The following is a 20,346-nucleotide window of genomic DNA, read 5'->3' as shown; positions in this document are numbered from 1 at the left end:
CGAGCTCCAGACTACAACATGCATAGAGCAGGATGCCATAGCAGTGCAGGTTCCCTGAATGAACCAGAACACACCATCATACTTGAGAGAATACAAGGCTAATTAATGCAACTTTTCTTCATAACATAGCAAGTGGACTTACAAGAATGGGGAAAAGACCAGCTGCTCTCAAACCTGCCCCTCCCACACCCAATGATGGCTGACATTTTCCCACCGCTCCCTTAAATAAACAAAACTAAGAGATTATTTAAAACAAACTCCTTGAGTCATTGAACATAACCTCAAAATATGGGTGGGATTTGTTCCCCCAGCCCTGTGTTTTTTGATAGTTCGGTGCCGGCAGGGTTCTATTCTCCTGCAACTTGTCAATGGGAAGCCCACAGAAGGGGGTGCACTAGGTGCACTGCCAGCGGAAAAAGGGATTCCCAATGAACAGAGAACTCCGTCCATGATCATTGGATGCAATGAAACATACACAAGCTATTCTTTATTCAGTTCCGAGTGTTGAATTGCATCTCTTAAGGATTCTCAGTTTACTTTTCATTAATTCCAGTCATTGAGATTTCCAGTCATTGAGATTTCAAGCTCTCTTATCCTGATAAGGTACAGAATGGCCTCCTAGATGCCACAGTGAAATAGGCTGTGAGAAAAGCAATGGCTGAAAAAAGTGTTAAAAGAGCCCTAAGGTCTTGCCTGTTCAAGGAACTGGGTTGTTAACATAGAGGAGATGAAGGCGCTTTATGCAGAGGAATTAGCACTACCATGGGACAGACGCATATCCACTGTGCAACAGCATTGATCTCACTGGCCGTGGCTGCAACTCAGGCTACACGTAAAAATGAGTTCTTATTGTTGCAGTTTTCATTTTACGGAATGAGAAATCAAATGAAAATCAATTCTCTTTAATCATGCAAGATATTATTCTCTGACAAGTGAATAAACTTGCGAAAATCCCTGGCAGTGTACATGATAAATAAACTACTGGCTTGTGTATGCATTACTATTCATACTGTAGTGAAGCTGGGCCACACTGCCGGGTCGGAGAATCGCTGGGGGTCAGCGTAAATCCCATCCTCGCCACCCGCCGAATTTTCTGAAGGGTGAAAAGTCGGCGGGGCGTCAATCGCGCCGCCCGCCTCGGAGAATGGCAGGCGCGGGCGCGAGACAATGGACTCCGGGGCTGCCCATATTCTCCCGGCCGGATGGGCCAAAGTCCCGCCGAATCATCTTTTTAACGGCGTCAACCAGTGCTGATGGTTGACGCCGTCCAGCGTGGAGGTAGGTCACGGCCTGGGGGGTGGCCGCAGGAGAGGTGATGGCGCGGCCGCAGTCTTGTGTGTGGGGGAGAGGTGTGTGTGCGTGGCGGGGGGGCGTGGGGTGGGGGTGGGCTTCGGGGTAGTGCCGGGAAAGGGGGGGGTGCCGGCGAGGGGGACGGGGGGGATGAGTGCCGGGGATGGGGGGGGTGAGTGCCGGGGACGGGGGTGAGTGCCGGGGACCGGGGGGTGTGTGTGTGTGTGTGTGAGTGCCGGGGACGGTGGGGGGGGGGGTCCCGTCCTTTGCCCGGGGGGGGGGGGTGAGTGCTGGGGGGGGGGGGGGTTGGGAGTGAGTGCTGGGGACGGGGGGTGAGTGCCGGGGACGGTGGGGGGTGAGTGCCGGGGATGGGGGGATGAGTGCCCAGGACGGGGGGTAAGTGCCGAGGATGAGGGGTGAGTGCCGGGGGGGGGGGGGGGGGGGGGGGGGATGTGAGTGCCGGGCACGGGTGAGTGCCGGGGATGGGGGGGTGAGTGCCGGGGAAGGGGGGATGAGTGCCGGGGAGTGGGGTGCGAGGGCAAGCGAGTTTGTCCGCCTGGCCAGGTGCCATCCTCCAACAGTCGCGCCCATGCCACCTGGCTGGGTGGAGGGGGGTACGGGCAATGATGACATGCCCCCTCCCTCCCGCAGGCCGTCATGTTTTCTGATCAGCCAGCGATGTTGGCCGCCGTGGCGGCAGCCGCTATTCTCCATGTTGCCCTGGAGGAGGAGGAGGAGGAGGAGGAGGTGGAGCGTGCCAGAGAGGCGGCCTAGGCTGCCGCAGTGGAGCAGGCGGCAGAGGGGCAGGTGGCAGCCGCCCAGGCTGGAGGGACACCCGCCCGACATGACGAAGCGGAGGAGCATAGGGAGCACGTAGTGGAGGAGGAACATGAGGAGGGGGAGGAGGACATCGCGCCACCACGGCAACGGAGGCACCCGAGGAGGCCCCGTGTGTACCGGCCCTGGCTTTCGTACCAGGACCTCACGGACCTGGAATGCAGGAGGAGACTCCGGATGAGCCGGGAAACTGTGGCACACATCTGCCACCTGCTGGCACACCTGGCACCGCGTGGCATTGGGGGGGGGGACACCCTCTCCCCATGTCCGTCAAGGTTACGGTGGCCCTGAACTTTTATGCCACGGGGATATTCCAGACGCCAGGTGGGGACCTGTCCGGCATCTCGCAGACATCAGTGCATCCGGGCAGTGACAGACGCCCTATATGCCATTGCGGACCGTTACATCCGCTTCCCTGTGGACCGGGCCAGCCAGGATGCCCGGGCGATGGGCTTCTCTGCCGTGGCCAGGTTTCCCATGGTTCAGGGGTCGATCGATGGGATGCACGTCGCCGTGCAGCCACCTGCAGATATCAGGGCCGTGTTCACCAATAGGAAGGGGACCTATTCCATGAACATCCAGGTGGTCTGTGACCACCGCATGATGATCCTGCACGTCTGCGCCCGATACCCGGGAAGTGTACATGACTCATACGTGTTGTCGTGGTTTTACATCCCCGGCATGTACGAGGGCACCACCCCCGGCCGAGGGGCTGGTTGCTGGGCGACAGGGGTTACCCTTTCCAGTCGTGGCTGATGACGCCTATACGGAGGCCACAGAATGACGCGGAGAACCGCTACAATGATGCCCATGCAGCGACAAGGGGTGTGATAGAGAGGTGCTTTGGCGTGCTCAAAATGCGTTTCAGGTGCCTGGACCTCTCTGGGGGCGTCCTCCAATATCCGTCAGGTAGGGTCGGCCGCATCATTGTGGTGTGCTGCGTCCTGCACAACATAGCCCAGCAGAGGGGCGATGTTCCGCAGGCAGAGGAGGGCGGGGTGGAGGAGCAGCAGGAAGAGGCGCAGTCCTCCCCAGATGAGGGGGATGGGGGCAATGGTCAGGGCAGACGGGCTAGACATGGGCGGGTGGCTGTCCACCGTTAACGGCTGGGTCAGCACGCACGGGACAGGCTGATAGCCGCCCACTTCACTGACTAGGGGGCGTGGGAATCAGCGAGTATGGCCACATACCGCACACCATGGCAACACCCGAACACCCTCACCCTCCCCACCCACCCAGCACCTTCACCCCCCCCCCCAACCACACCCACCCCACCCGCATGCACACCACCCCTCCATTGCAGATCCACCTGCGGCACGATAGCCGGGCTCTCACGGGCGCCGGTGGAAGCGTGTCTATTGCAGGTCATGGAGGATGAGGACAACCCGCTCTGCGGTGAGCTCCTGGCTCCATATCATTGGACTATGTCTGACCCATGGCCACAGTACCACCATCCACCCGGACCATCCCTGCATGCGGCTGTGACACTGCAGCGCACGGTCCCGTCCTCTGCCCGGGGGGATGGTGAGGGCGGCACAGGGGGAACGGGGCAGACTCACTTGGGGCTGAGGTAAGACCACCCCTCACACACACACACTGGCGCTCAACGTACATGACACCCCCGCACACTTCGGACAGAGCACAAAGGCAGCTTCTGTAGGTGTTGAAGTGATTTTAATAACAAACAGTGCATACACGTGCCGTAGCCCCTAAAACCCGTCTGTGCCCTGCACCCGTGCCAACTTACTCAGTGTCTAATTGTTTGGCCTTACGGGCCCTTTGACTACGCCTAGGTGGTTCCCCAGACGGGACAGCAGAACTGGAGGTGGACTCCTGCGATTCCTGCCCTCTGACTCGGGATCCCTTTGGCGGCCGTTTCCTGGGGCGTCCTGGCTTAGATGGGCCAGGCTGCGGCCCGGGTGACTGGGATGGCGAGCTGCCAGCCTGTCCTGCCCGTTGCCCACCAGATGTACCTGGGACAGAAGGGGGGGAGTCCGAGGTGTTGCAGTGTTCCTGAACCTCCCCTACAGGGGGACCAGGGATGGGCGCCAGCAACTCCTCCTCCCTCGGGGTGCCCAATGGCCCCCAGGCCAATACATGGGTCAGAGGTGCGAACGGACCGGCCATCCGATGCCCCTCCGACACCTGGCGCTGCCAGTCCTGGAGGCCTGTGCTGGTATCGACAAGGGTCTGCAGGTTTGCAGCCATGGAGCTCAGGGAGTTGGCAATCCCTGTCTGTGACTGTGCGACGCCGGCTAGCACATGGGCAATGGCGCCGATGCCCTCAGCGATGGCCTGCTGAGACTGGGCCATGGCCTGCTGAGACTGGGCCATGGCCTGCAGAGACTGTGCAATGGAGTTGAGCGCCTCTGGCATCTGCCGCTGGCGCTGGCTCATGGCCTCCTGTGAGAGGGCAGCCATGTCCTGGGCCACAGACGCCACCTGCACGGAAAGCCCCAGGCCTCGCAAACCGCTCCCCATGTCTGACACCGTCGCACCCATTGCCTCCACCGCGGACGCCACCCGTGCGGTGTCGGCCTGGGTGGCACGCATGACCGGCACCACTTCCAGCTCCTGGACGCGGGTGGACTCCTCCACCTGTGACTGCAGCCGCCGCAAGCCGGCCGTCACCCTCTTCGCTTGTCCCAGGTTCGGTGGTTGCATCGGGGCTATGGGTGGGTGTGGTAACTCCAGGAACCCGGGATCCATCTGGGCGGCAGACGTTCGCTTGCGTCAGGATGCCCTCCAACCGCCCGGCCCCTCTGCTGCTCCTACCTCCACCTGCTGTACCTGTACGGCTGTGTTGAGCGCACCAGTGAGTGTACCAGACGCCTCATCACTAAAGTGCCCAACCGAGGTGAGTGTCTCTGCGATGGTGGAGGGTGTTGGAGACAGCAGTGGCGTTGTGTCATGCGCATTGTCCGATTCTGAGTCCGTGGTACTTTGGGGTGGCGGTTCGTCTCCACCCATCCACTCTGTGTCACTGTCCTGTATTTCGGTTTCCTGGGTAGGGGTGTCCTGGGTAGGGGTCTCCTGGGTAGGGGTCTCCTGGGTAGGGGTGTCCTGGGTAGGGTTGTCCTGGGCAGGGGTGTCCTGGGTAGTGGTGTCCTGGGTAGTAGTGTTGTGGGTAGGGCTGTCCTGGGTAGTGGTTTCGTGGCTCGGCTGCGACGGGGGCCTGTGGCTGCCCGCCTCGTCGCTGGGTGGCACACGCCTGCATCGCCACACCCGCATGAGATGGGGGTGCCGTCTCCCTATTGCTCCAGGTCTCTCCGTCTCCCGTGGTCGCCATGGGGCATCCTGCGGGCGCCGCGTGCCAGAGGGTCCGGGTCTCTCCGTATCCCATGTTGGCCCTGGGGCATCCTGCGGGCGCCACGTGCCAGAGGGTCCGGGTCTCTCCGTATCCCATGTTGGCCCTGGGGCATCCTCCGGGCATCGCGTGCCAGAGGGTCCGGGTATCTCCGTATCCGTTCCAGGGCCCTTTCCTCATGTACGGTGAGTGGCCTCTCATCAGCTTGGCCCCCTCCAGTCTTCTCATGCTCCCTATTGTTGTGTGCGCGCTTCTCCTGTGGAGGCTGGGTGGGTGGCAGGGGTAAAGGGCAACAGTGTTAGACAGGTATATGAATGCACGCCATCGGTTGCGCGTATAGTGCCAAGGTTAGGGTTAGGGTTGGTTTCACCTGGGGGGGTGCCATACATCGGGCAGGGAGGTGGGGGGGGGGACTCACCCTGGCTGCCCTGACAAGGTCGTTCACCTTCTTGTGGCACTGGGTGCCTGTCCGTGGTGTCAGAGCCTTACAGTGTCAAGTAGGCTTACATTAACACTGCAATGAAGTTACTGTGAAAAGCCCCTAGTCGCCACATTCCGGCACCTGTTCGGGTACGCCGAGGGAGAATTCAGAATGTCCAATCCACCTAACCTGCACATCTTTCAGGACTTGTGGGAGGAAACTGGAGCACCCGGAGGAAACTCAAGCAGAATACTCTGCGTTTTCAATTTAGGTCTCTGAGGCAGTATTTCCAAGTTTTTAAAAATAAATTTAGTGTACCCAATTCATTTTTTTTTCCAATTAAGGGGCAATTTAGCATGGCCAATCAACCTACCCCGCACATCTTTGGGTTGTGGGGGCAAAACCCATGCAAACACGCGGAGAATGTGCAAACTCCACACGGACAGTAACCCAGAGCCGGGATCGAACCTGGGACCTCAGCGCCGTGAGGCTGCAGGGCCAAAGCACTGCGCCACCGTGCTGCCCTAGTAGTTCCAAAGTTAAAGGCACCAATTGACTGTCCCTGTTCTTGCTCTCGGGGGAGTGCAGCAAAAGTTTACCAGACTGATTCCAGGGATGGCGGGACTGTCATATGAGGAGAGATTGACTAGGTTGGGATTATTCTTACTGGAGTTCAGAAGAATGAGGGATGGACCTCAAAGAGATTTATTAAATTCTAACAGGACTAGACAGGGTAGATGCAGGGAAGATGTTACCAATGATAGGTGTGTCCAGAACCATGGGTCACAGTCTGAGGATTCAGGGTAAACCATTTCAGACAAAGATAAGGAGACACCTCTTTACACAAAGAGTGGTGAGCCTGTGGAATTCATTACCACAGGAAGTAATTGATTCGAAAACATTGAATATATTCAAGGGGCGGCTGGATATAGCACTTGGGGAGAATGGGCTCAAAGGCTATGGGGAGAAAGCAGGATTAGGCTATTGAGTTGCATGATCAGCCATAATCGTGATGAATGGTGGAGCAGGCTCGAAGGGCTAAAAGGCCTCCTCCTGCTCCTATCTTCTATGTATCTAAATATCGCGGGCAGCACAGTGGCACAATGATTAGCATTGCTGCCTCACGGCGCCGAGGTCCCAGGTTCGATCCCGGCTCAGGGTCACTGTTCGTGTGGAGTCTGTACATTTTCCCCGTGTTTGCGTGGGTTTCGCCTCCACAACCCAAATATGTGCAAGGTAGGCCAATTGGCCACAGTAAATTGGCCCTTAATTGGAAGAAATGAATTGGGTACTAATTGTATCTAGGTAACCTAATCCGCTGATGTTTTGATTGTTTGTGCATTATAATCATGTCAGATCTTTACCCTACGCCAAAAGGATTCACAAAGAATTCAAATGTATTTTAAAAGCTAGACTCTGATTTCTCTGCTTCCAGTTGCTTAATATTCCATTCATTCCCTGTTATCTGGCAACCAGAGTTTAATCTAATAATAGCAGTTACATTCCTTGCTGTGTCTCATGTCGAGGCTGCAGACATTTAGTTTGGTGTCTGTCCCTATTCTTGCTGTCAAATATTTGATATTTCACAAAATTCTAATAATCTTGGCTCTGGTGCTCCTGAGTTGTCAAGGTAGAATTCTTGTCTGCTGATGTGACTTGTTTTCCTGACTTGCTGATAATGACGAGCTGTTGACAGCTGAGGTTCCCCTGCTCTCCTATTCACACCTCAATGTTCCTCGGTTTTGCGTCAGGCAGTTTAATCACAGGTTTCAAGCTGCACGTGACAGGTATATGGGGACAGTTGTTTTGTGAAACTGGCCCTGCTGGCTGCAGGGAATAGAGGAGGACCTGGAAGTATTGAGATTGGAGAGCCAGTACTAACATGTGCTGAATCAACCCTTTTGAAGCAGGTGATGGTTAGCTCAGCTGTTGAACTGTACGCACAATGGAACTCTAGGTAACCTTGTTGGCCTTCAGGAGTGTGAAGTTCGGGTGATCCCGTTGGGTTTGTTTGTGGGTTGCTGTGAGGGTGTGGTGGGTTGGGGCAGGGAGGAAGGGGCGGGGAGGTCCCTCATTCAAAGACACTCAGTACCTGATTGGGGGCATGGCATTGGGAAAGGGGGAGGGTGCAGCTGAAAGCCACATCCTACCATTGCCTCTGACCCCCCCCCCCCCCCCTCGCACTTTATCCCCTTGTCCATAAGGCCTGGATTGAAGAAAGGTGTGCTAGAAACAACCATCTGAATCAAAGACTCTTGGGCGCAATCTCACCGAATTACTGTTCAGCACACTGGCTAAATCGCTGGCTTCTAAAGCAGACCAATGCAGGCCAGCAGCATGGTTCAATTCCCGTACCCACCCTCCCCGAACAAGCGCCGGAATGTGGCAACTAGGGGCTTTTCACAGTAACTTCATTGAAGCCTACTTGTGACAATAAGCGATTTTAATTTCATTCAGAGTCCCATATCGAGCGCGTTTAGCAGGTGTTTCTCGGTGCTTACGTGCCAAGAAAGACCATTCTATAAATGAACTCTGTTGCAGTTCGGGGCCCTCGTGGGGAATGCCCCTTAAAGGCCACACTTAATCCGTTTCCTGCACTGAGAAACTCCATTCGCCAGAACCTCTTAGTGCAGGAGGAGATCAGGGCGGGTGGCACCAGCAGTGCCAGGGTGCCACCCTGCCCAGAGGCCAACCACACGGCGACCTCCGATACGCTGGAATAACTCCCTAGGTGCCATTCTGCATGGTCCCTGTTTGTGGGAAACAGTACTGAACAGTGCTCACCTAAGGTCTCTGAGGAGAAGGGGTTAGATCCCAAAGTCTCGATTAGATGAGGCGGGCTGAGTATTAGAGTGAAACTAGCTACTCACTCTAATATATAGATTGGCCCACAATGGGCGACATCTAGATTGCAATGTCTCACGAGATTCTGTTAGATTTCGCGAGGCGTGGCATGGAGGCTAGATCCCAGAAGAGGCCTCTCCTGGCAGAATGGGGCCACAACGTTGCTAGCAGATTGCGACCCTTATCTTTTACTTTTACTTATATTTTACCCCCTCGTTTGCCCTCTGTGTTTGTCTGTCTTGTGTGTGTGTGTGTGTGTGTGTGTGTAGAGGGTGGGACAAGTTTAAGTGTGGGGGGGGGTGGAATTGGATAATAGTTAACGTGTTGTATTTGCTGCATATTTAATTCTAGTTATTGTTATTAATAAACTTGATTGTGTTTAAATTTACAAACCGGTGACTGTAATTATTGGGCCGCTAGAGTCAAAGGATCATAGAATCATCGAATTTACAGTGTAGGAGGCCAATTCGGCCCATCGAGTCTGCACCAGCCCTTGGGAAGAGCACCCTAGCTAAGCCCACAACTCCATCCCATCCCTGCGACCCAGTATCCCCACCCAACCGTTTTTGGACACTAAGGACACTTTATCATGGCCAATCCACCTAACCTGCACATCTTTGGACTGTGGGAGGAAACCGGAGCACCCGGAGGAAACCCACACAGACACGGGGAGAACGTGCAAACTCCACACAGACAGTGACCCAAGCCAGGAATCGAACCTGGGACCCTGGAGCTGTGAAGAAACTGTGCTGACCAGTGTGTGCTACCGGATGTTTTTCTAAGAGATATTTATTATTTCAATTGTGTTAAGACTCGGGTCAAGTGGGCAGGAATTGACCATACACTAGCCCAGGGGGTTGTAACAAGGAAGTAAACTTCCAATAGGATCCCAAACCACAAGCAGGACTCCACAAGGTCATAAAGTTCTGAGCAAGTCATCTATTGAAGGCCTCACTGATAAGTAATCAAAGCAAGTGAAGATCTTGACGAGGCAAACTCCCCTACACGACACTGGAGGCCACATCTGTTGCTATCTCAGGTGCTGCCTTTTGCCAGGAAATCTTGGGCGAGAAATAGTCCAGAAATCTGCGCTCTGGACCACCTCCCCCCCCAAACCCCCATGAACATTAGTCTGTGGTACAGAGTGGAATGTAGAAGAAGTAGCTAAATGTCATTTCAGTTTGGGTGGGTCAAGCTTGGTGGGTGAAGGTGGCAATGTTGGCCTCTCAAATGGGTTCTCGAGATGCCTTTGCCGACAATTGTACATCCTCTGCACTTTTGCAACTGGCAAAAAAAAATCCAAATCAGACCATTGTTTTGCATTTGGTGAGAAAACCACAACCCAAATAGAATTTCCCTTTAGTTGCCAATTGGATTGGATTGGATTGGATTGATTTGTTTATTGTCATGTGTACCGAGGTACAGTGAAAAGTATTTTCCTGTGAGCAGCTCAACAGATCATTACGTACATGAGAAGAAAAGGGAATAAAAGAAAATACATAATAGAGGCAACACAACATATACAATGTAACTACATAAGCACTGGCATCGGATGAAGCATACAGGGTGTAGTGTTAATGAGGTCAGTCCATAGAGGGTAATTTAGGAGTCTGGTGACAGTGGGGAAGAAGCTGTTTTTGAGTCTCTTTGTGCGTGTTCTCAGACTTCTGTATCTCCTGCCCGATGGAAGAAGTTGGAAGCGTGAGTAAGCCGGATGGGAGGGATCTTTGATTATACTGCCCGCTTTCCCCAATCTTGTGAACATATCAGGGAGCTTTGTTGTCTGAATATGAAAGCAGGACACATCTTTCAAAGCGTAAAAAGTCTGAAAGTGCCTTTCCTTTAGTTTGTACCCAAGGTTATGCCTCGAAGAACAAGAATAATCATTTGTGAATTGATATTAATTTTTTAGTGACTGCATCATTGTGTTATTTGAATCATTGTTGAGTGAGGGGGAAGGTGGGGGGGGGGGGGGGGGGGAGGGGGGGGGAAGGGATTAATTGCATTGCTCCTCAGAGAGTTGACACAGACCTGGTGGCCTCCTCCTGTGTTGTCCCCAACCTACCATTCTGTGATTTTTTTGAAGCTGTTAAAATTGTCAGAACTAAAGAATTAGGGAAGAAAACTTCTGTCCCGCTTATATCTGACACCAGCCCCTCACTGACATGATTCACACCGAACAATCCTTCAAAGAGGGTTGGCAGGACTGGAACATTTTTGTTACGAGGAAAGATCGGATCGTCTGAGTGTGTGTGGGCCGGGGAGAGTTAATTAATGCAGGTGTATGTATTATGAGGGGCCTGGGTAGAGTAAATAGGGATGGCCCATTTATTTAACAGTTGGGTCAAAAACATGGGGACACAGATTTGAAGTAATTGGTAGAAGGTGTAGATGGGGGATGAGGAAAGAATTTGTTTAGGCAGGGGGCAGTAGGGAGCTGGAACTTGTGGCCTGAAAGGGTGGTGGGGGCAGAAACTCTCACCTCAGTACAAAATGTTACAGGACGTCTACCTGAGAAGCTGAGGCCTGCAGGGCTACAGACCTAATGCGGAAAGGTGGGTTCGGCTCGGTGATTCTTCACCAAATGGCAGGGACACAATGGGCCAAATGGCCTCTTTTCTGCGTCATGAATTTTCTATGATTCCGAAAAAGAGGCTCAATAGGCTAGTGAGCAACTCAGTCACATCAAACTCTAAAGGTGACAGAGGGTATGGGGTGAGCGCGGGAGTATGGTATTGAGATGGAGGATCAGCCATGATCACATTGAATGGCGGAGCAGGCTCAGAGAGCCAAACAGCCTAATCCTGCTCCTATTTCCTATGTTTCTAAACAGAGGAAGTTCGCAGGGAAACAGGGAAAGGACAACAGCGATGGGCACGGTGGCACAGTGGTTAACACTGTTGCTTCACAGCGCCAGGGTCCTAGGTTCGATTCCCAGCTTGGGTCACTGTCTGTGCCGAGTCTGCACGTTCTCCCCGTGTCTGCGTGGGTTTCCTCCGGGTGTTCCAATTTCCTCTCATAAGTCCTGAAAGATGTGTTTGTTAGGTGAATTCTAAATTCTCCCTCTGTGTACCCGAACAGGCGCCAGAATGTGGCAAATAGAGGATTTTCACAGTAACTTCATTGCAGTGTTAATGTAAGCCTACTTGTCACAATAATTAATGATTATTATTATTTCACTCAGGATGTCCGACTTGCTGTGACAATGTACATCTTTAACTGCTTGCTTTAGTCTGGAGCTCTGGAGTGTGATGGTAAAGGCTCCAATGTTCTTTCAATTACATAACTGACCAGGAATCTCTCCTACTCTTACCACCTGCCTTTGGGCCTACATTGGAAAGATTTACAGGTTGATGGTCAACCTGTTTGACTGTATTATGAACGCACCTTCCTTGGCCATCAAAGGATGTGAAGGGATGAGACCTGAACCCAGAACTTTGGCCCAGAGGCTGGGAGATTATCTGTTGCGCCACATGACCTCTATAGAATGGGCATTAGCAAGGTCTAAATCCTGAGACTGGAGTATAAAGCAGTTACCTTGCAGAGACGATGGCGTGATGGTCTGAGCCAGAGCAGATATCCTTTGTGATATATGGGTTGTTGTCACATGAGATGCCATGGAGGGTGTAGTTCGGCTTACACACTGTTAGAAAGAAGGGAGCATGGTAGCCAGTTGCCAGCTGAATGATGTCAGTCACAAGGGCCGTAGCGCAGAGTCCGAAGACATGCACACCTGCAAAACCAAAAGGGATAAACGATCAAAGATGTTAAGTTTGACCACAATCTATTCTGCAAAAGTTAAGTACCATTCCTGACCTTGCTATCACCTTCGCCATTCAGAATTTCCACCTACAAGTAGGACCCCACCAGTTATCCCCTTCAGGTTTTACTCTGTGGCTGAATGGCTGGATTGTCACTATATTAAAAGGAAAGAAAAGCCCTGAAGACATCAACTTAAATCCCACTAAAGGCTTCAGGCAAGATGAAGGCCTTCCATGGGTAAGAGCTGAAAGGAGGCTATACGTCAAAACCCTCCAACTTCATCTTGAGGACTATTCACACTGCTAACAACACCCTTCACCTTGCAGTGCCAAGGAGCAGCAGGAACAGGGACGTCAGTCGGGAACCTTTACTTTATATTATTTCATGGGATGTGGGCAAGGCTGTCTAGGCCAGTACCCTAATTGCCCTTAAGAAGATGGCAGTGAGATGCCTTCTTGAACGACTGCAGTCCCTGACGTGCTGTTAGGAAGGGAGTTCCAGAATTTTGACCTGGCGACAGTGAAGGAACAATGATATATTTCCAAGTCAGGATGGCGTTTGACTTGTAGAGGGAACTTGCAGGTGGTGGTGTTCCCATGCATCTGCCCTTGTCCTTCTTTGTGGTAGGGTTCCCAGGTTTTGAAGATGCTGCGAAGGATCCTTGGTGAGTTTCTACAGTTCATCTTGTAGATGGTACACACTGCTGCCATTGTGTGGCGGTGCTGGAGGGAGTGAATGCTTAAGATGGTGGTTTAATCTCCAGTGGCAAACAGACATGTAAACAGACACAAGTAGATAGCAGGTGAGAAAAAGACCAGGCTCGACTATTGGGCTTTACAAGAGTCCACTGATAGTCAACCCCAGGTCCCACGGGTAGACACTGGTGACTTGGATGAGATACCAGAGAGAAACCGTTGTCTGTGTGTTCCCAGCCAGAGGAGATGAGAGAACATCGTGAGATAGAAGGAAGGGAAGAGTGAGAGGTTCAACATATTATCATTCTCCAAGTACAAATAGAGGCTCAAAGAGAATGGGATGAATAAAATCAATTGATCCTTGGTCAAGTCCTTCCAAATCATCTCAACTTAATATCCTGAAGGAGGTAACTCGAGGGGAAAGTTCCCCAAAAAGAGAGGGCTGCGAAATTCCTTCACCAGAAGGAGAATATGCCACTGCAGAACGACAATCGCAAATATAACCAAAATTAATCATTGTTATAGAATTTGCAGCATGTCGGTGTACAATGTGTTCCACCCCATATGCAGACACGATGGGCCAAATGGCCTCCTTCTGTGCTGTAACAACTCTGAGATTCTGTGATCATCCACTTAGTCAGCACACTCTTCTATTCCTTTCCCCCTTGCGTTACTTCTCCCCCTTCCCCTTCAGTGCATCGGTTTCTGGTTTCTGGTGCTCAATGCACAATGCCGGTCCAATGCCCATTCAGCATGTCAGAGGCAACTGCCTTTGGTAACTGCTTACAAATCTACCAAAGTTAATCAAAGAGGTTGGGACCAATGTTAACCATCAGTTGCTGCGACAAAACTCATGTTTGGTGCCGACTGCCTCTTGTTACTTTAATGCTTTGTCTAGGCTCCAATCCCGGGCAAAGACACTCATACGCTCTCAATGTAGCTATTACACACCATATTAATGGTTAATTAATGCTTAAAGTTGAGCTACAGGCTCATCTCAGTGAGATCTGAATTAAACTGGTATGAATACACCCGTAGGTTTTAGAAACTCCACAGAGATTGTTGATATTGCTCTAAATACTGGACACTGAAGAAAGACAGAATTCCAAAAATAAGAAGATACCTAAGGCAATTAATTTGCTTCCTGTTTCTACAATTTCTTTACTGGTTCGACTCTCTTTATCTTTTTCCTGCAGGAAAAATTATTCATTGATGCAGCTACCCGCGAAGCAGCAAAATCTCTCTGGAGAAAATAGCTCACATCGCAACGCCTTCAACAAAGTCCAAACTTTCTTTGAAGTGTCAGGCAAGGAAGCAGATGTTAGCTTTCAAATTCTTTACCAATACAAAATCAAAGGCAGTAATGACCTCTTATGTCAGTGACTGGAGTCAAAGTCACATTGAGACAATACTGACTGCTGAAAGACACCCCAAACAAAATACGCTGTTGGAAAGTACAAAGCTTGAATCTATTCAGTTCTCATTTTAAACTCACTCTGCAGAGAAGCCCAAGTTGAAAATTCTTCAATGCAGAGATTAAGGTTGCGCACGTTATCACTCTCCCCTCTAAAGTGAAGCACTGTGGGCTCAAGTCCTGCCACAGCGACCTAGCACGGTTTATAAACTGACACAGCGGTGTATTACGGAGGGAGAGCTGAATTGCTGGACACGATTCAGCAATCATGTTGCACCGGCCTGGATTCGGATGCAACAGGCGAATCGCCCTTCCTGGCCACTGCCATCTGGATCTCGTCCTCGTTGGGCGAAATGCAGATCTGAATATTTAACTGGGCCTCACGGCTCATTAACATACCAGGACAGTGGGCGGGACGCACAGGCTGTGCCTGGGAGACCTTTCCAGGGTGCAGTTTAGTACTGGTGCACGCAAACGTGAATTAGTGGTCATGGCACCTCGGGTGGGAGGGTCTCCCAGGCCAATGGAGACCGGCAGGTGGTCGAGGGCAGGGCAGGGTGGTACCCTGGCACTCACTGTAGCATCTGTGCACCCTGGCAGTGCTCTGGCACTGTCATGGACCCATGTGGCACTGGCAGGGTGCCAGGAAGACTACCAGGCTGGCAGTGCTAGGGTGCCCAGGTGCCAGGTTGACACTGCTAAGGTTCGGACTCGGGTGGGGGGGGAGGGGGGTGTGGAGGGCCTTGCCAGGTAGAGGGGGTTGCAAGGAGATTCCTGGGGTCCTCCCCAAGGTTGGTGGGATGAGAGGGTGGGGTCTAAAGAGCAGGGGAACCTGAAATGTGTGGGGAGGAGGTCGGGGCAGGCTACCAAAATGGCGCACTGATCTGCAAGGAGCCTCTAAGTGCAGCCTTGGCAGGGAGAAACTCCCTGAGGCCAACAAAGATGTCTGCAGCCGCCGAGGAAAACTTGAGTCCGCTGAATCATGCCCAATTTCCAATGAGATGTTAATCCCCTCAGGCAGTGGAAGGTCACATGAAGAAGAACAGGAGAATTCTTCCCATTGTCTTTATTCATATCTCTCAGCTAATATCACTACAACAAACGATCTGGTCATTAGGGAGCAGAGGGATACAGATCCTTAGAAAATAGGCGACAGTTTTAGATAGAGGATCTGGATCGGCGCAGGCTTGGAGGGCCGAAGGGCCTGTTCCTGTGCTGTAATTTTTCTTTGTTCTTTGTCTCATTACCGTTTGCAATTTGCAGCACCAAATTGGCTGCTTTCCCATGTTACAGCAATGACTGCATTTCAAAAGCATTTTATTGGATGTAAGGTAGTTCAGGAGACCCTGTGATTGCAAGTTATGTTGTTTTACAGCCAGGGGAGTGCTGTGGATAGGGAGGGACTATATGAATGGAAGGTCTTCTGCCTGAATCTGCTCTGAATGAGGCACACTCAGAATGCTTAACTATTCAAGTAGCAAAGTATGAACTTCAACGGTCGGCACAGGGGTTAGCTCTGCTGCCTCACAGTGCCAGGGACCCGGATTCAATTCTGATCTTGGCTGACTGACTGTGTGGTATGTTATTCTCTAAGTCTGAATAAAGATTGTAGACTTCCAGTTAACACAAATACTTTATTCAGTGGGTTCATTCTGTTTCCAGAGCTTAACTAGATATTATACAGTCAAGGGATATGACCAGTGAAGCTAAGGTAAGTTGCCTATACTGAGCTGTCTCTGTCTGCTGCTGCTCACTAGCCTTGTGCTTCTGAAAGAGACGGATCCTCCCTTGGGCTAGATCCTTTATACCCGTCTCTGATGCTGCCCTCCAGTGATGCTGTGGCCGTTACATCTGTGCTGTAATGCCTGGTGTATGTGCAGATGTATGTACAGATGTACAGATCACTACACCCTCCCCCCTTTTATTTGATGTGTTTTCTAGACTGGCCTCAAGAAAACTGTACATAACAAGTGGTGAGAATATGCAAATCTGCACACTGTGAAAATGATAAAAGTAATTCAGAAACAATTAACTGTGTTGTGAGTCCATCGTGAGAAATGTCCATATTCGTCTTGTGCGTGTGTCGAAGTGTCATTACAAATCTAGCCGGTCGGGTGCCTTACGGCTTCTGCTGGAGCGTCTTAACGGTGGTAGTAGGGATGATGGTTTGATGGCATCAAGAGTACTGTCTGGCGATGTGTGGCGAGGAATGTCCTGTGGACAAATGGACTCAGTCAAGTCCAGTGTGGGAAATACTGGCGCTGTAGGTTGAATCTCTAATAGATCCCGGCGGTTACGGCGAAAAAGTACTCCCGCATGCGATTTGACAATGTAGGACTGCGGTGCCTCCTGCTTGATCACCGTGGCTGACTCAGAACATCCGCCTCCTGGGTCCCTGATTCTGACGATGTCACCTATTGTCAGTGGCTTGAGTGGGATCGCATGTTGATCGTAGTATCATTTTTGTTTGGAGCAGAGTGCCCGCATTTTGTCGAGAACCAGTGCGTTGCCCGGGTCTTGGAACTGCATTGCTGGTAGGGTTGTCCGGATGTCACTGCCGAAGAGCATTTGCGCTGGCGACAGTCCTGAGCTCAATGGGGTTGCTCGGTACGATAACAGAGCTAGGTTGATGTCGGAACGTGACACGGTTGCCTTGCTGATGAGTCGTTTACTGATGTGGACACCTTTTTCTCCTGTTCCATTTGGTTGTGGGTAGCGATTCTGTGTTGCACCGTTCTCTGACCTCGACTTTTTCCTGTGTTTGTGGCATTGATTCTGTATGTCATCATTCGTGAAAGCTGTTTTGCTTGTTTGTTCTGGGGCAGATGTGAATTTGTGAGATTCTTTATCATGCCATGGCATTTCTGTAGTCTTGTCATTGTTTTGTAGTGTGCTGTGACATTGTCCTTCACGTGCAGAGTTGTACCATGTTCTACAGGTCGTTGTTTCATTATTGATGTTTCTGTCGTTTCTGTCTTGGTTGTTTTCATTGGCGTTCTTGTTGTTGTTCTTTTTGTCGCGCTTGTTGATTTTGTTTTCGTTGTTTTCGCTTTTATTCTTATTCTTTTTCTTGTCGTGCTTGTTGTTTCTGGGATGCTTCTTGTTGCTTTTGTCGTTCTTGTTGCGCTGCATGTTGTTTTTGGTGTTGCTCTTGTTGTTCTTGTTTCTGCTGTGCTTCTTGTGGTTTTTGTTGTTCTTGTTGCGCTCAATGAGTGTGCCATGTGGATGATTTGAGTCATTGTCACAGTTATTGGTGTCAGTGTCCTTTGTGGTATCTGCTACATTGACCGTTTCTTCTTGAGAATTGTGAGAATGATCTGATGTTGCATTGATGTTGGTGACATCAGTCATTTGTGGTGGATTCAATTCCTCTTCTTTGCTTCCTTGGTACTCCTCTTCCAGAGTCATTTCTGGTTTACTTGAATCATCACTGATTTCTAGGTGCTCCTCTTTTGGAGTCATTTCAGGTTCACTTGAACCATCACTGATTTCTTGGTGCTCCTCTGTTGCAGTCATTTCAGGTTCATTTGAATCATCATTGATCTCTTTGTGCTCCTTTTCTGGAGTCAAAACCTTCAGGATTTCTATTGACCTGGTCTCTCTGGACTCTTGGTTCTCCTCTTCTGGAGTCAAAATCTTCAGGATTTCTATTGACGTGGTCTCTCTGGACTCTTGGTGCTCCTCTTCTGGAGTCAAAATCTTCACGATTTCATTTGACGTGGTCTCTCTGGACTCTTGGTGCTCCTCTTCTGGAGTCAAAATCTTCACGATTTCATTTGACGTGATCTCTCTGGACTCTTGGTGCTCCTCTTCTGGAGTCAAAATCTTCACGATTTCATTTGACGTGGTCTCTCTGGACTCTTGGTTCTCCTCTTCTAGAGTCAAAATCTTCAGGATTTCTTTTGACGTGGTCTCTCTGGACTCTTGGTGCTCCTCTTCTGGAGTCAAAATCTTCACGATTTCATTTGACATGATCCCTCTGGACTCATGAGTAGCCCTCCTCTGATTGTTGAGTGCTTCTGTGCAGACGAGTGAGATCTGTCAGTCTCGCTGTGATCCTGCACATCCTTTATGGGAATTGTGATTTCTTCTTCACTTGTCTCACATACAGTGGGTAGACATTCAGTGTCTTCGTGTTGGTTAAATGAGCTGGGTAGACTTTCATAATCTTCTTCTGTTGGCTCAAATAAGCTTGATTGATCTCCATGGTCTTGTTCATGCATGCCGTTCGCTGTGGAGTGTTTGCTTGCTTCCATATTTGAGTCTGTCACCAAGCTGTCTGTGGAGGCTTGCGTCGCTCCCTTTGTGGAGGCTTGCGTCGCTCTCTTTGTGGAGGCTTAGACCATAAGACCATAAGATATAGGAGCGGAAGTAAGGCCATTCGGCCCATCGAGTCCACTCCGCCATTCAATCATGGCTGATTTCAACTCCATTTACCCGCTCTCTCTCCATAGCCCTTAATTCCTCGAGAAATCAATAATTTATCAACTTCTGTCTTAAAGACACTCAACGTCCCGGCCTCCACCGCCCTCTGTGGCAATGAATTCCACAGACCCACCACTCTCTGGCTGAAGAAATTTCTCCTCATCTCTGTTCTGAAGTGACTCCCTTTTATTCTAAGGCTGTGCCCCCCGGGTCCTAGTCTCCCCTGCTAATGGAAACAACTTCCCTACATCCACCCTATCTAAGCCATTCATTATCTTGTAAGTTTCTATTAGATCTCCCCTCAACCCCCTAAACTCCAATGAATATAATCCCAGGATCCTCAGACGTTCATCGTATGTTAGGCCTACCGTTCCTGGGATCATCCGTGTGAATCTCCGCTGGACCCGCTCCAGTGCCAGTATGTCCTTCCTGAGGTGTGGGGCCCAAAATTGCTCAAAGTATCACAGGGCTTGTGTCCCTCTCTCTGTGGAGTTTGTCATCGCTCTCTCTGTGGAGTCCTTCATCGCTCTCTCTGTGGAGTCTGTCATCGCTCTGTTTGTGGAGTTGTGCACTGTTCTCGCTGTAGCATCGATCTGTGCTCTCTCAACGGAGTTGTTCTGTGCTCTCTGTGTGGCGTCGTCTTTGTCTTGGGTATTGCTGTCATCCAATGTATCGACGATCTGCCATGGCACCTGGGTATTGGATTCATCTACCATGAGAAGAGTCGTGTTGAGCTTTTCAACCGTGTTGCTGATGCTGTGATCAGGATCTCCGAATAACTCAGCCATGTCGGAGCAGTATTGTGTGTATTGTTCGATAGACAAATCATCGCTTTTTGTTTCGGAGTTGTGATCGTTCTCTTCATGTTCAATGAACAAATCATCTTCTTGTGTGGAGGCTGGGACCCTTCGTGGTGCGTGAACCACTCTCTGTTTCTTGGCGTCAGGCCGCAGCATAATCCTGCGCTCACGAGTCGGGATGTCATATATGCTGGGCTGAAGATTCCCCAATCCGAAGAACTCAACGTCGGGGTCTTCACGGTACAACACCTCTAGTTGCGGTTCAGATTTGGTACTGGGGTAGCCACCTCCCAAGATGAAACCTCTGTCTGAGTCGTAGTCTACAAGGACCATATCATCTTCCAGGGCGGTGCTAACTGCTTGTTCCAGGGTGTTGTGAAAGTTATTTTCAACTGCTGGTGTAAGTTCGGGCATTGTTCTGTCTTTTGAGGCAAGAAAAGTTTTGCAGCTATAAATTTATTTTTATTCATTTTCGTGCATTTCCCTTTTAAGTGGGCGAGGTCCGGGTCCTCTGATGCCATGACGCTCGTGGCGTCATGCGTAGGACCCGA

General features: G+C 50.9%; 1 protein-coding gene across 1 annotated transcript in view; it reads right to left on the bottom strand.

Moving 5' to 3' along the window:
- plppr3a (phospholipid phosphatase related 3a) overlaps nt 1–20,346 on the bottom strand; it is a 271,797-nt gene that overhangs the window by 29,525 nt on the left and 221,926 nt on the right. The window contains exon 5 of the mRNA XM_072482829.1: nt 12,237–12,432. Coding sequence (XP_072338930.1) covers nt 12,237–12,432 — 196 coding nt within the window. The remainder of the gene's footprint in view (nt 1–12,236; nt 12,433–20,346) is intronic.

Source organism: Scyliorhinus torazame, chromosome 18, assembly GCF_047496885.1.
Source record: "Scyliorhinus torazame isolate Kashiwa2021f chromosome 18, sScyTor2.1, whole genome shotgun sequence".
In the NCBI taxonomy this organism is placed as follows: Eukaryota; Metazoa; Chordata; class Chondrichthyes; order Carcharhiniformes; family Scyliorhinidae; genus Scyliorhinus; species Scyliorhinus torazame.
This window is presented reverse-complemented; position numbering and strand designations above follow the sequence as displayed.